The 14,358-nt window shown below is 42.7% G+C and overlaps 1 protein-coding gene across 1 annotated transcript in view; it reads right to left on the minus strand.

The window, feature by feature from the left end:
* Positions 1-14,358, minus strand: part of Mccc1 (methylcrotonyl-CoA carboxylase subunit 1) — a 47,835-nt gene that overhangs the window by 17,520 nt on the left and 15,957 nt on the right. The window contains exons 8-11 of the mRNA XM_041659494.1: positions 13,037-13,148; positions 11,806-11,887; positions 2,585-2,712; positions 283-466 (exon numbers count right to left, since the gene is read on the minus strand). Of these exons, the coding sequence (XP_041515428.1) occupies positions 283-466; positions 2,585-2,712; positions 11,806-11,887; positions 13,037-13,148 (506 nt within the window). The remainder of the gene's footprint in view (positions 1-282; positions 467-2,584; positions 2,713-11,805; positions 11,888-13,036; positions 13,149-14,358) is intronic.

A 14,358-nucleotide genomic window follows, 5' to 3' on the forward strand; every position in this document is an offset into this window, starting at 1 on the left:
AACCATTCCTATATGTTGTGCTGGGGCCTCCACATGCACACGTACACCAAACCCCACAAGATAATTAAATAAAATGTAAAACAGCAACAACAATACACACAGACACGCAATGATAATGCAGTCTAATCTGGGTATTATGGTGAGATACATTATTCTAGCTTATTGGCAGGCAAAGGCAGGAGTTTGAGCCCCGTCTGGGCACCATAGTCTGGCCTCACCCGAGAGAAAAGTAACTGATTGCGAGTTCAATTAGACTGATGCTTTGATCTCATTTAAGGGTACCTTGCCGTACTCCAGTTTCAATCCTTGTAGACATGTCTGCCTGAGGGGTGGACAGGTGAACCAGCGGTCCGGCCCCTGGCATGAAGTTATTGTCAGGGTCCTCTGCATATATTCTAGCCTCAAAGGCATGGCCCCGCAGAGGGATTTCTTCCTGGCTCAAGGGGATCTTCTCTCCTGCGGCAATCTGGTAACAAAACAGTGCTCCTCATGAAAATGAATGTTAGAGTCACCAGCAGACTCCTATGTTCTAGGATATAATCTGATTTCTTATTATACGACCACTTTCAAACTGGCTTATCTTTACTGCCCCCCTTTTTTCTGAGGTGACTGGCTTTCATCTGAGTTCAAGAGAGTGGCCCTAGCTACACCTTCAGGCTGGGAGTTCTGTGCCATTTTCCCTCTCAGAGAGACGCGAAGCATCCGAAAGCCTTGATTTCCTTAGTATCCTGAGCCCTGCTGGTCCTGCACTGGAACCCCATCTCAGCTGCGAGAGCCACTGAACCCCCACTGAACCCTCATTTTAAGAAGTCTTTGGTTCTAGAGGCAGGACTGAAGCTCGAATCCTTGGCGCATCAACTGTCAGGGTCCCCACTTTTCATGTGCGTGATTCCAGGGCACCTCGTGCCCACGTGAGGCCCCAGTTCCTTCATTTCTGCAGTGTGTCCTTGGATGATTAAAGCTAGTTTCCTTTTCAGAAGCTCCTGCAATTTCCTGAGATTCAGAAATAAAAACATGGGCTGGAGAGATTGCTCAGAGGTTAAGAGCATTGCCTGCTCTTCCAAAGGTCCTGAGTTCAATTCCCAGCAACCACATGGTGGTTCACAACCATCTGTAATGGGGTCTGGTGCCCTCTTCTGGCCTGCAGGCATTCACACAGACAGAATATTGTATATTAAATAAATAAATATATTTTTTTAAAAAAAGAAAAGAAATAAAAACATCCCTGGTTTTCTTTCTCATTCCTATAGGCTTAGGAACACAATTCCTCCACGATTTAGAAGTTCTGTCAGGTGTCCAGCATTTTGACGGTGCAACATGATGCTGTCACCTACAAAGTTTATGCCTGAGAACTTTGCAACGCCAGCAACCCCTCACAATACTTTAAATAACTACAATTCTTTGTCTTCAGCTGCAAGGAGCCCACGGGATCACTTGGTTATTGCTTCAGGGGGAAAAAAATCCCTCTTCTTGATTCTAGAAACAAACACACTTGCTAGTTTTATCTGACACTATTAATGTTTAGTAGCTCAGTACGCCTGGTTTTCTCTAGCTTCCAAGGTCCCTAAGAATCTTTTGGCTCAATCTGAACCACCAATCACTCACCAAAGAAACATGACAATATTGTCCACAGAAGTTTTGAAAAGACAAAGTTATCCAAATGTCATGAGTTCATCATCAAAGTATGGAAAAAAATAACTTAGACTCAGTACATAAAATGAACCAAGAATCACACAGAAATTAAGAATATTCATATTAAATACTTTCATATTTTTACATATAGATCTAGTGTGTGTATGGTGTGTGTGTTCGGTGTGTAGTAGATACATCAGCAGTGCCAAAGACTACAACACTGAACACTGGCTGTGATTGGCCACTACAAATGCACCCCTACTCATGGGCTGACAGCAGTCTGCAAATGAACTTTCTACACGGATCACTCTGTTGCTAGAAGACCTTGCCCCTCGCTCTTCATTCCCAGCTCCCTAGGTCATTTCATCTCGGCTAGCACGTCTCACCTCTAACAGTGGCGTGGCCCAGAATGTTGTGACCTTAGGTAGACCACGAGGCTTGGCCACAGGATCGGGACAAGATAGAATGACACAGCTCACCTGCCTGCAGCCCAGGGCCTATGGGGTCAGTTACCTAAGATGAAGGGAACTGATCATTTGGAATCTGTGTTCCCACAGTGCCAATAACATTGCAGCCTCACATGCAGTTTGTTTCCTTTTCAAGACAGGGTTTCTCTGTGCAGTCACGGCTGCCCCGAACTTGCTCTATAGATCAGGCTGGCCTTGAACTCAGAGAATGTCAACCTCTGCCTCCTAGGATTAAAGGTGTGCACCACCACTGCCCGGCCAGTTTTTTTTTTCTTTTAATCTTACATTTTCCTGTCCTTATCCCAACCCCAAAGGTGAGCGATACCCTAAGTAGCATAAAAGTAGTTCACAACATAATGTATTCTCAACACTGACCTTATTCAAGGCAGTGCTGGGACTGAGCCCAGGCATCACTCACGCTAGGCAACAACTCTACCACTGAGCTCCACCCATAGCCCAAGACTGCGTCACTAGGCAAACCTCACCCTGAACTGCCACTCCACCAAGTCAGTTCCGGTGATCATTTCGGTGACAGGATGCTCCACTTGCAGCCTTGTGTTCATCTCCATGAAATAAAAATTGTGCTCTGCGTCCATAATGAACTCCACAGTTCCTAGCGGGGAAGATGCAGTTGTCACACGTCAGCGGTTCAGAGGCAGCAGCAAATCAAGATTCCTAGGACGGGAGCTGGAAAGAGCTGAGCAGCGAAGAGCACTAGGCCTCCCGCAGGCTCAGTTCCCAGCACCCACTCGGGGACCAACTGACATCTGATGCATTCTTCTGGCCTCCACGGGAAAGATACACCGGCACACACACAGGCAAAACACCCACACACACAGAAAAATAAAAATATAATTTAAAAATTCATTAAAAAGATTTTCTACAATGTAGCACACTGAGTTTTACTGCTGCCGACTTCATTCATGGAATAGGATTTGTATTTCATGAGGAAAATGCCATATTTTGCAGCACAAATGAGTCTTACTTTAAAATAGAGAACTTTATGAAATGTAGCAATAGAAAATATTTTTGGAATTCTGAGCAAATGCTGAGCCCAAATTATGCGCCAGTCTTATCTGCTGTAGTAATGAGAATGTGTTTGGACTATGAGTTACTGTCCCACATACCTACCCCAGGAGCCTCGTGCCGTGAACTCTGGATAAGGCCTAACCCCCCCCTCCCCCCCGATTTCCGTGGTTTCCACTTAAAGTCCTCGTGAGGAACAGGGCTGTAGCTGCATGGTAGGTCGTTTACCTCCAATGCACTGGGCCTAAATTCAGTCTTCAATACTGTCCCTTACTCCCGGTTAGAAAAGTCCTTGCTAGGGACACACTGGAAGCCTTTTTAACTTCTCAGTATCTAAGCTGCAGGCCACTCCAAGTCTACTGGTAATCTATCAAGATCTACAATACTTCCCCAAGTTTATTCTTAGCAGTTCTGGGAATGAGCCCCAGACCCTAGTGCATGGTCAACAAACATCCCTCAGGTTATTAGGCTTAATTTCATACAATAATTATCTTAAGTACAGGTGAGCTGATTTTTGTCAAATGAATGCAATCATTATGCCAGATTTGCAAGAAATATGTGTCTATGTAAAGGAAGACCATCAGAAAATAAATAGGAAAAGTAGAATGAACTAATTTTGCTTTAATTGTTTGCTAGTTGATTTAATGAACAGTTTAAAATAACAGAAACAGTGAATGTGATTATGTATTTCTCCATATATGTGCTTATATAAAAATAAAGAGCATGACAGCAATAACAGAAGGGATAAAGAAATATTAGAGATATATTATTATAAAGTACCTGTACTTATGACATGAAATGATAATAGTTTTTTAAAAGTTTTCAAACTTTATTTGTGTGTGTCTATGAGTAGGGGCACATACATGCCATGGCGCACACGGGGAGGTCAGAGGACATGTGTGTGTGTCTGTCATTGTGTGTGTCTATCATTGTGTGTGTCTATCATTGTGTGTGTCTATCATTGTGTGTGTCTATCACTGTGTGTGTCTATGAGCGGGGGCACACACATGCCGTGGCGCACACGGGGAGGTCAGAGGACAACTTCCGGTGGTCGGTTCTGGGGACCATACTCAGATGGTCAGATGTGCATGCCAAGTGCCTCTCACTGGCCCGAGGCTGTCGTCTGAGAGTGGATTGGGATTAATCTGAATGCATGTTATGAGTTTTGGGGCTACTAATTGATGTGTTAATGGAAAAATGGGACTCATATAAAATGCTCAAGTAAAACCATGAAAGTGACAGAACTGAGCAGGAAAAATATATGTATGGAAGAAAATGAGGAACAGACAAAAGTAAAAATGAAGAACAGAGGGAACAAATGGGAGACAATGACAAGCATGGTAGACATTTGAACTACAGCAATACCAATTTAAATTTCTATAGTCCCATACCAAATAAAACAGAAATTGTGTAAGATTCAAAAATAGACTCTGCTGGGCGGTGGTGGTGCACACCTTTAATCCCAGCACTCGGGAGGCAGAGGCAGGCGGATCTCTGTGAGTTCGAGGCCAGTCTGGTCTACAGAGCTAGTTCCAGGACAAGAACCAAAAGCTACAGAGAAACCCTAACTCGAAAATCAAAAAAAGAAAAGAAATTAGACCCCAACTGTCTATTGCCTACAAGAAACTCAATTTTAAAGACTTAACTGATTTAAATGAAAAGTATAGAAGAAAGATACTTCATATAAACAATAAAGAGAGAAGTAGCTATTTCAGACACAGACTGTTATCATGGATAAACAATAACATAAAGATGATAATATAAACATGATAAGAAGGTCAATTCTGTAAAACACATGAGGCAAACACTGAGAACAAAGAGAAATAGATGACTTGGTGACAGCTGTTGGAAATGATAGTATTCTATCGGGTTAGGCGGCAGTAATCAGTACGGATATACTTAGCTCAACTGCACCATCAACCAACTACATTGCTGTCGATGGACCACAACAGAATACATTCTCAACCTCGCAATGACTAGTCACCTAGAATGGCCATGTTAACAATTTTTAAGAAACAGATCATAATCTCCCACTTCTCTAGGGAATAGAACCAAAACAACCAGGGAGCAGATATTCTTGGAGCTGTGACTCTGGGAAGGTCATGAAGTTTAGTTGTGAACAGATAACTTGACAAAACCCAGAAGATTCGGAGGGCCAAGGCTGAGAGAAAGCGCTTCAGGCAAACTCGCCAAGTGCGTCTGGGGGTAGGGTGGAGGTGGAGAGTGAAGGGCAGACCAAGAAAGCAGAGTCACACAGGCCTCAGCACAGGGAGGGAAGGCAGCCTCCACACACTTGAGACATAGGGTGGCAGAAGATGGGAAAATTCCGCAGCGCGGTATCACTAAGGCTGTCTTGAGAATATCTCGTCTGAGTTTCCTGGCTTAAGAGTCGAAGGTTCTAACATCTTTCTGTATGAAGGAACCCACAGCAAGGGGTGTGTACATACACTGGACACAGTCTTCAGGGCTACCTTGAGAACAGGGGACCGATTCAGAAGGGAAATTGCCGAGAGCTCTGTGCTGGGGAAAGCTGGTCTGGATTGGAAGGGAACAAAGGTGGGGAGAGAGGCAGGATAAAAGTGGGAGCTGCGTTTGTTATATCAGAGCTGGGGGAGAGCTCTGGTGAAACCCCGCTCAGCCCTCACTCCCCATCAGGCACAGCTGACTGACCCAATCCCACCCTGGCATGGAGTCCCCCACCCCATCTGTACCAATTACGATAAAACACCATGACCAAGGACCTTACAAAGAAAGGGCTCATCGGAGGGCAACTGGAGCAGGAAGCTGAGGGCGTGAAACACGGAGTGCACATGGAATGGCCCAAGGCCTGGACACTTGAAAGCCTGCCCTCCGTGACACACTTCCTCCAGCAAGGCCACATTTTCTAGTCAAATAGTACCGCTGACTAGAAACCAAACATCTGAGCCTATGGGAGACAGTCTCATTCAAACCCTCAAAGGAGCCAGACAGGTCAGCTCTGCCTTAAGATGAACAGAGATAATATGACTGATCACCAACTAGACCACTTTGTACATCAGTCTGTGATTGGCAGGGGGAGGTGGTAGTGAGTAAAACTCAAGAAAGGGCCTGTGCTCTCCCCAGAGGTCACTAAAAGATCTGCTCAGCAAAGGCCAAAACCATTTACTTTACTTCTGATTTCTCAGCTGATCACTTGGGAATCTTATTAGAATAAGTGTGTGTGTGTGTGTGTGTGTGTGTGTGTGTGTAAATTCTCCTCCCCCTCACTGCTTACCTGAAAGAATCTAGAATCACCAGGGAGACAGGGCCTCTGGGTATGCCTGTGGGCATTAGCTTGGCTATGATTAATGGCTATGATTAATGTGGCAGCATCCATGCCTGGCATCCTAGACCACGTAAGCAAAGAAAGGGAACTGCCTGGCAGCATGCATTCATCACTGTCTGCTTCCTGTTTGTGTATTTACAGTGACCAGCTGGACTCCTGCTCCTGTAACTTCTGGGCCACAGTGCACAGTACTCTTGAGTGTGAGCCAGAATGAATCCTCTCTTAAGTAACTTTTGTTAGGTTCCATCACAGTACCAGGGAAAGAAACGATGGCATCCTGTTTAGTTTGGCATTTAAATTATATTAAATATGAACAAAGACATGCGATGTGTGCTACATGTACACACATGGAGAATATTCTCTTACGGCATAGTTATTAAGAAACCAACCTCTATAGGTGGTGAAACCCAGGTTCTGGAGGTCAGCAACACTGCATTCTGGGCTTTAGCATCACAGTTACTGTCACGGTCCTGACCTCAACTGGAACTCCAGCTCTTGATGCCTCCATCCATCCCTGCACTGCTATTCCTTGAAATGCCAAGGTCAGCAGTGTGGGAGAGAAACCCTGGAGAGAGAAGGTGGCTGTGGCCTGTGTGGTAAGAACTCAGTGTTCTGTGATGCAGACAGACCCTCACGCCACAGCCTGCCGGGGCCTGCGGAGGCTTTAGTTCTGTGCACCCTTTCTTTCTTAGCGTGTAATTTTGCCTCTAAAATGTTTTAACTGGATCATTCCTGCTTATTTCCCTTTTATTATTTTCTTTCCTACTCTCTGGGATGTTAAGGATTAGGCCAAGGCTAACACACATCTACAGTGTTTATACTTAATTTGATCTTCTTTCTCTATATTTTTTCAGTTAGCACAAATTTCTAAATTCTAAAATTTTGTTTTCTAGCCTTGTATACCTTTAATCCCAGAACCTGGGAGGCAGGGGCGGCAGATTTCTGTGAGTTGGAGATTAGCCTGGTCTACTTCTGTCCTAGTTATGGTTTCTATTACTGTGGAGAAACACCATGACAACTCTTAAAGGAAAGCATTTAATTGTGGTGGCTCACAGTTCAGAGGCTTAGTTATCATCCTGTGAGAAGCAAGTCAGCATGCAGGCAGACATGGTGGCAGAAGGGAGGTGAGAGTTCTGCATCTGACTCACAGGCAATAGGAAGTGGGCTGTCTCACTGGGTATGGCTAGAGCATATACGGGACCTCAAAGCCCGCCTCCACAGTGACACACTTCCTCCAACAAAGCCACACCTCCTAATAGTGCCACTCCCTCTAGGTGTCATTTTCTTTCAAACCATGACAACACAGTAAGCTCCAGGCCAGTCAGAGCTACATAGTGAGACCTTGTTCCAAAAATAAACTTTTCCTACATTTTTCATTCCCTTTCAAATATTTTACTTTATTATTCTTTTGTTATTCCTCTTTTGTTACTAATATTGTGCTAGTAAAAGTTTTTAATTAGTTGTTGCAGTGTTTCTGTATCTGGATGTAATACATTGTTGCTGTTACTATTGTTTTCTTCTTTCTCAATGGTGAAAGTTATACCCTGGTGCCTTAAGTATGATGAATGGATATTATGATACAGAGCTATATCCCAGCCCAGTTTTAACAAACTGTGCCTCAACCCAACCATGACATAGTTGTCCCTGAATCTTGATGTGTTCATTACTTTCCTTCTTGTTGTGACAAAATCCTTCATCAAACCATCAAAGGGTTTATTTGGGCTCAGGGCTCAGGGGACAGTCTGTCATGGCAGTAAGGTACGGTGACAAGACTGTTGTATTTTGTCCAGAGGCAGGAAGAAGAGAGCAATGAACGCTGGTGCACTGACATGGATCCTCCCACCTCAAGTAACAATACTCCATAGGCACAGCCAGCTCGTCTCTCTGGTGACTCTAGGTCCTGTCAAATTGACAACGATGGTGACCATCATGCTCAGCAATACTTTACTTAACAAGGGATTGATCATACACCAAGGCCCCAACTGATGACCAAGCCAAAGTGAGATACACACAGACACACACACACACACACACACACACACACACACATCAGAAATACACCTGAAAACTAAAGAAAACTTTTTATTTTATGTTAAATGAAAATACAATTAAAATGAATGGATGTAGCAGAGACAGTGAGACAGTGCTTATGGATTTCGCAAAGGACAATGGCACGGGGTTTTGATCCTGCTTAATGTGCTGGCTTTGTGGGAGCCTAGCCAGTTTGATTGTTCACCTTCCTAGATATGGACGGAGGGGGGAGGACCTAGGACTTTCCACAGGGCAGAAAACCCTGACTGCTCTTTGGACTGGAGAGGGAGGGGGAAAGGAGTGGGGGGAGGGGGAGAAGGGTGGGAGGAGGGGGAGGGAAATGGGAGGCTGGGAGGAGGTGGAAACTTGTTTTTTTTTTTCTCCTTTTCTCAATAAAAAAAAATTAAAAAAAAAGGAAGGAAGAAAGAATATCAAATTAATTCAATAATCCAGTAACAGACGTTGATGTGGGATGTCCTTCTGTATATGTGTTGCTTTTGTTGGTTGATGAATAAAGCTGTTCTGGCTAATGGCTTAACAAAGTAAAGCTAGGCAGGAAGTCCAAACAAAGACACAGAGAAAGTGTAGGCAAACTCAAGGAGATGCCACGTAGCCACCAAAGGAGAAAGAGGTCGGAACATTATTGGGAAGCCATGAGCCTCATGATAAAATACAAACTATTAGAAATGGGTTAATTTATAGTTAGAGCTAGCCAGTAAGAGACCTAAGCCATTGACCAAACAATTATATTTAATATATTAGCCTCTGAGTGATTATTCTATAAGTGGCTGTAGGTCCCGGCAGGTAAGAAAGAAACTGGCCCAGTGGGACTGGGCGAGCATCTATCCAGTTATAGATGTCAAAAAACCCCAGCTAAGACTCTATAAACAATAGTGGAGAGAGTGCTCAAACTGGCCTTGCCCTGTAGTCAGACTGACGAATATCTGAAATGTCACCACAGAACCTTCATCCAGCAAATGATGGAAACAGAGGCAGAGACCCGCAGGCACAGAGGCAGGCACAGGACTGAGGTCCCAAAGTCCAGCTGAAGAGTGGGAGGAATGAGAATATGAGCAAAGAGGTCAAGACCATGATGGGCACACCCACTCAGACAATGTGCCTGAGCTAATGGGAGCTCACCAACTCCAGCTGGACAGGAAAGGAACCAGCATAGGACCAAACTAGACCCTCTGAATGTGGGTGACAGTTGTATGGCTGGGGCAGACTGGGGGGACCACTGGTGGCACCAGGATTTATCCCTACTGCTTGTATTGGCTTTTGGGGAACCCATTCTGTTTGGATGGATACCTGGCTCAGCCTAGATATAGTAGGGAGAGCCTTGGATTTCCCCAAAGCAATGTACCTTACTATCTCTGAGGAGTGAATGGGGGGCTGTGGAGGGGAGAAGGTGGTGGGAATGGGAAGAGGGGAGGGAGTAGGGACTGGTATTAGTATGCAAAGTGAAAAAAGATAGTTTGTTTTCTTTTTAAAAAAAATAAAATAAAAATTAGGAGTCAAACAATACATATTACAACAAAGGACTGGAGAGATGGCTCAGAAGATTTGCTGCCAAGTGTGACGACCCTAGTTCAATCCCATGGTGGAAGAGAGAACTGACTTTCAAATGCCATCCCCTGATCTCCTGTGTGCTGTGGCACACCTGTGTGCATGTGAGAATACAGGTACAACTATCTGCTTAGCTATGCTCACAAAGCCAAGCTAAGGAATCAGACAAGTAGCTAAGGAAAAGACTGAGGCTGGGAAAAGGGAAATCCAAACATGGTAGGGTTTCTAGTTCACCCCAGTTAGACTTCTAAGGAAAATAAAAAAACCAAAGAAGGGCACACACGTACACAGAGAATAAATACGCAACAAAAGACCCGCATGGCAGACCATGGCCACCTGTAACCCCAGCTCCAGAGGATTAACATGATCTTCTGGCCTCTGCAAGCATCACGCTCACACTGTGCACACATACATGCAGGCAAACTATTCATGCATATAAAAATAAATCTTTAAAAAATGTAAAAAACCCAAATCAATTGTTGAGTTAACAATACAGGAAAATAGCAAAGATGAAGGAATAACAGTTCTCGACTTTAAGACTTGCTATAAAGGCTAAAGTTAAACCAAGAGTGTATGGTATCGCAAAATGAGGAGATGAACCAATGGACTAGAAAAACAAGCCTAAACACAGAACCACGTAAATATACTAACCTATGGCAAAGGGTACAGGCAATATAATTGCAGTCTCTCTATATTGCTGAGTTGGCTATTTGGGGTCCTTTGCCTCTTAATATAAACTTTAGAGTCAGTTTACTGATATTCACAAATAACTTGTTGGGATGCTGACACAGGAACAAAAACATTCCAAAAAAAAAAAAAACAAGGAACCTAGACACAAATTGTATATTCTTCATAAGCATTAATTCAAAACAGATAATATGTCTAAATGAAAACTGCAAAACCACAGCCCTAGAAAATAACATACAAGATCACCTGGGGTATATCTAGGCAAACTGGGGTATAGCAATGACATTTACACACACACACCAAAGGCACAGCCCATGGGAGAGCTGACAGGTAAGAGTTCATCACAATTGAAAACATACACTCTCCAAAAGATTTTCTGAATAAAGTGAGAGGCCAAGTACAGACGGAGTATCTATAAAACAAATATAAAAAAGACTAAAAACAGCAAAAAAAAATGGATGAAAGACTCTGAAACTTTATCAAAGTAGATATAGAAATGGCAAATAACTCAGGAGGGAAATAAAAATTCAAACAATGAGGGACAAGATGTAGTTCATTGGTACAGCACCTGCCTGGCACACTCAAGGCTCTGTGGTCTATCGCCAGAATGCAAGATGAACCATGAACAAATGAAACAATGGGATAACAAGTGGTCGACAATCCACAGCACTGATACTCTAGTTTGCTCAAATGTAGCTTGGGAAAGGATTTAATTTATCTTACAGCTTACAGCCCATCACTGAGCTTTGCTGTGACCTGAAATTGCTCTTAAAGACTCTGGGTGCATCGCCATAGTAAAGATATTGCCTGGCACATGTGAGGCCCTGGCAAAGTTCTCAGCTCTGTAAAGAAACAAATAGGAACTACACTCTAAAAATAAAACTTAATCATTTTGAAAGAGAAACACAATTTATTCATTTTATTTTGAAATAGAAGTACCAGACTTCTATTAGGCAAAGTACTGGTTAGGAAATGTTTGTTCCTTAAGAGTGTATTTCTTACGGCAGATATGGTAAAAACATCTAGGAGCCTGAAGCATATCCTTCTTGTCTCCTGACATGAAATCATTTTTGTGAGGAAGTTTTGACATACCTGCTCCCACGTACTTGACAGCTTGAGCAGCCCTGACTGCAGCCTCTCCCAGCCTTCTTCTTACATCAGGATTAATACCAGGCTACAGGGAGAGAGTAAAAATAATTCCCACTAGTACTTGGTCTCTATACATTTCCACCAGAATGCAAAAACAATTAAAATGCACATTAGATAATCGTGTATATTAAATAACTGCATTAAAAGCTAATATACCAACCTGTCTGTCAATATACCAAAACTGAATGCTTCTGCTAATAATGTCTATGAACCACACATATTACTCAGTACAATTACATATCTTTATCCTGGTGTTTGCATAACAACCTTCATAACTATATAGAAGATGACCAAGGATTGAGCTGGAAAGATGGGTCGGCAGTTAGGAGTACGTATTGCTCCTGCAGAGGGTTAGAGTCTGATTTCCAGAACAAGCAGCTCACAACCTGTAGGGGGGCCCAACGGAATCTGATGCCATCTACTTCTACAGGCACTGTTTCCAACAAGGTTCTGCACATAGACATTCAAGTAATCACTGCTTAAAAACTAAGCCTTCCTGAAGTTGTTGACATGTGCTTCAAATATATAATATATTCCGCAACAAAAATTCTATTTTGAGTAGGGTAAGAGCTGGTTAACTAGAAAGCACTGGTGTTTCACCAATGGCAGTTGTGAGCTCCACAGAAATAGAATAGGAAGCCCTGGCTTTGACCCTCTTGGCAACCTGAACCAACTAAGGGACAGAAACAGTATTAAGGGGAAGTTGTCAAATAGAGACTACATTCCCTCCAGTGTAACTGTTGGGCAAGAAGATGACTAACACAGTTGGGGAACATGCTGAAACAGGGGTTAAAACAAGAGTCTTCTCCATGAAAGTGATGTCCAACTGACCAGATCATTCCATTTTATTCATGCAATCAGTCCTAATTAATTACAGGTTAAACTGTGTACTCACATCACTGCCCAGTTGCTAACTCTTGGTCATATATTTGCACCGAGGTAGATCCTTCTGGACTGTGTCCACAAGGAGCAGGGCTCCCCTGTGTCTGATCCCAGAACAGTAATCCACACATCACTCCCCAACCCTATGGATCCTCAGCTTTGCACCAAAGTCTTGCAATGCATTACTAGTCAGATGCTAGGGATGAGAGACGTTGTCTTTATAAACATGAAAATAAGACTGAACAAGGTTTGCACTCCAGAGAACCCCGAAATTTCCTTTCAGGTTCCTTACCGCTGGGGCCTCCTCAATGATCTTCTGATGGCGCCGCTGCACACTGCAGTCTCTTTCGAACAAGTACACTGCGTTGCCATGGTGATCACCAAACACCTGGACTTCCACGTGCCTATTTCAAAAAGAAACCAATGTGTTAACATACTTCACTAAGGTTTCAGAGATTTTACATTTATCAACCCAAACTGTTGACCAAAATGACCAAGATTTGCTCATTTTCTCTGAGAAAGATATGACCTTCTAGACTCCATGTTGAGGTTATAGATTTAGAAACAGCTACAATCTTGTAAAGTCCAAGTAGTATGGTTTCTACTTGTACTATAGAAACTACAGAAAACTAATTCATGTATCTGAAATGACTGGTAGGAACGGAGAGTGAAAATTCAGGAGACCTAAAATAGGCATTAATTACAAAGGAAAAAAAATCAAAGACTGATAAAATTGTTTACAAAAATTTACTACAAACTACAGTTCATAAAAAGATCAATAATAACCAGCTTTAAAAATAATAAAAAACTTTTACAGTCAGATTTTGGTGTGGGACAATGGTTTATATTCTGTCAATTATATTTTAAATAAACGCTGATTAGCCAGTAGCCAGGCAGGAAGTATAGGTGGGACAACCAGATAGAAAGTAGAGGTGGGACAATGAGAACAGGAGAATTCTGGTCTATAGATTCCCTCTGTACACAGAAGAAGCAAGATGTGATTGCCCACTGAAAAAGGTACTGAGTCATGTGACTAACACAGACAAGAATAATAGGCTAAATATGTTATAAGAGTTAATAAGAAGCCTGAGCTAATGGGCCAATCAGTTTATAATTAATGTAGACCTCTGTGTGATTTCTTTGGGACTTAATGACTGCGGGAACTGGGCAGGACAGAAACACAGTCAACAAGATTTTATAAACAATGGAAGACTGAAATCAAATCCTCTCATCTATAAAGGAGCTAAAAATAATTAAAAGAAACATAAATCATTAGTATTTCAAGAATGTACTGGCTTTAAATCATGAAAAAAATCAAAAAGGCACTTTAATAATGAGTTTAAAAACTATCAAAATTCTGACAAGTCATACTGAGAGTGAACATACGTAATGCCTATACAAATGAGGCTCATACATCACTTGGTCCTAGCTAACTACCCAGGCTGGTGAAGTCATGGGTCTTGAAGAAGAGCCTACAAGCACTGCTTTATTAAGCCAGCGTGATCCCTAACAAGAAACTAAAGACTGGCCTTCAATCCACAGGTAAGTGTAGTCTTTACCCTTCATCAAGGAAACTTCTCTTTGCAACAGATGGAGACCATCACAGAAAACCAC

Source organism: Microtus oregoni, unplaced genomic scaffold, assembly GCF_018167655.1.
Source record: "Microtus oregoni isolate MIOR12 unplaced genomic scaffold, Mior012 000010F_ref0000083, whole genome shotgun sequence".
NCBI lineage: Eukaryota > Metazoa > Chordata > Mammalia > Rodentia > Cricetidae > Microtus > Microtus oregoni.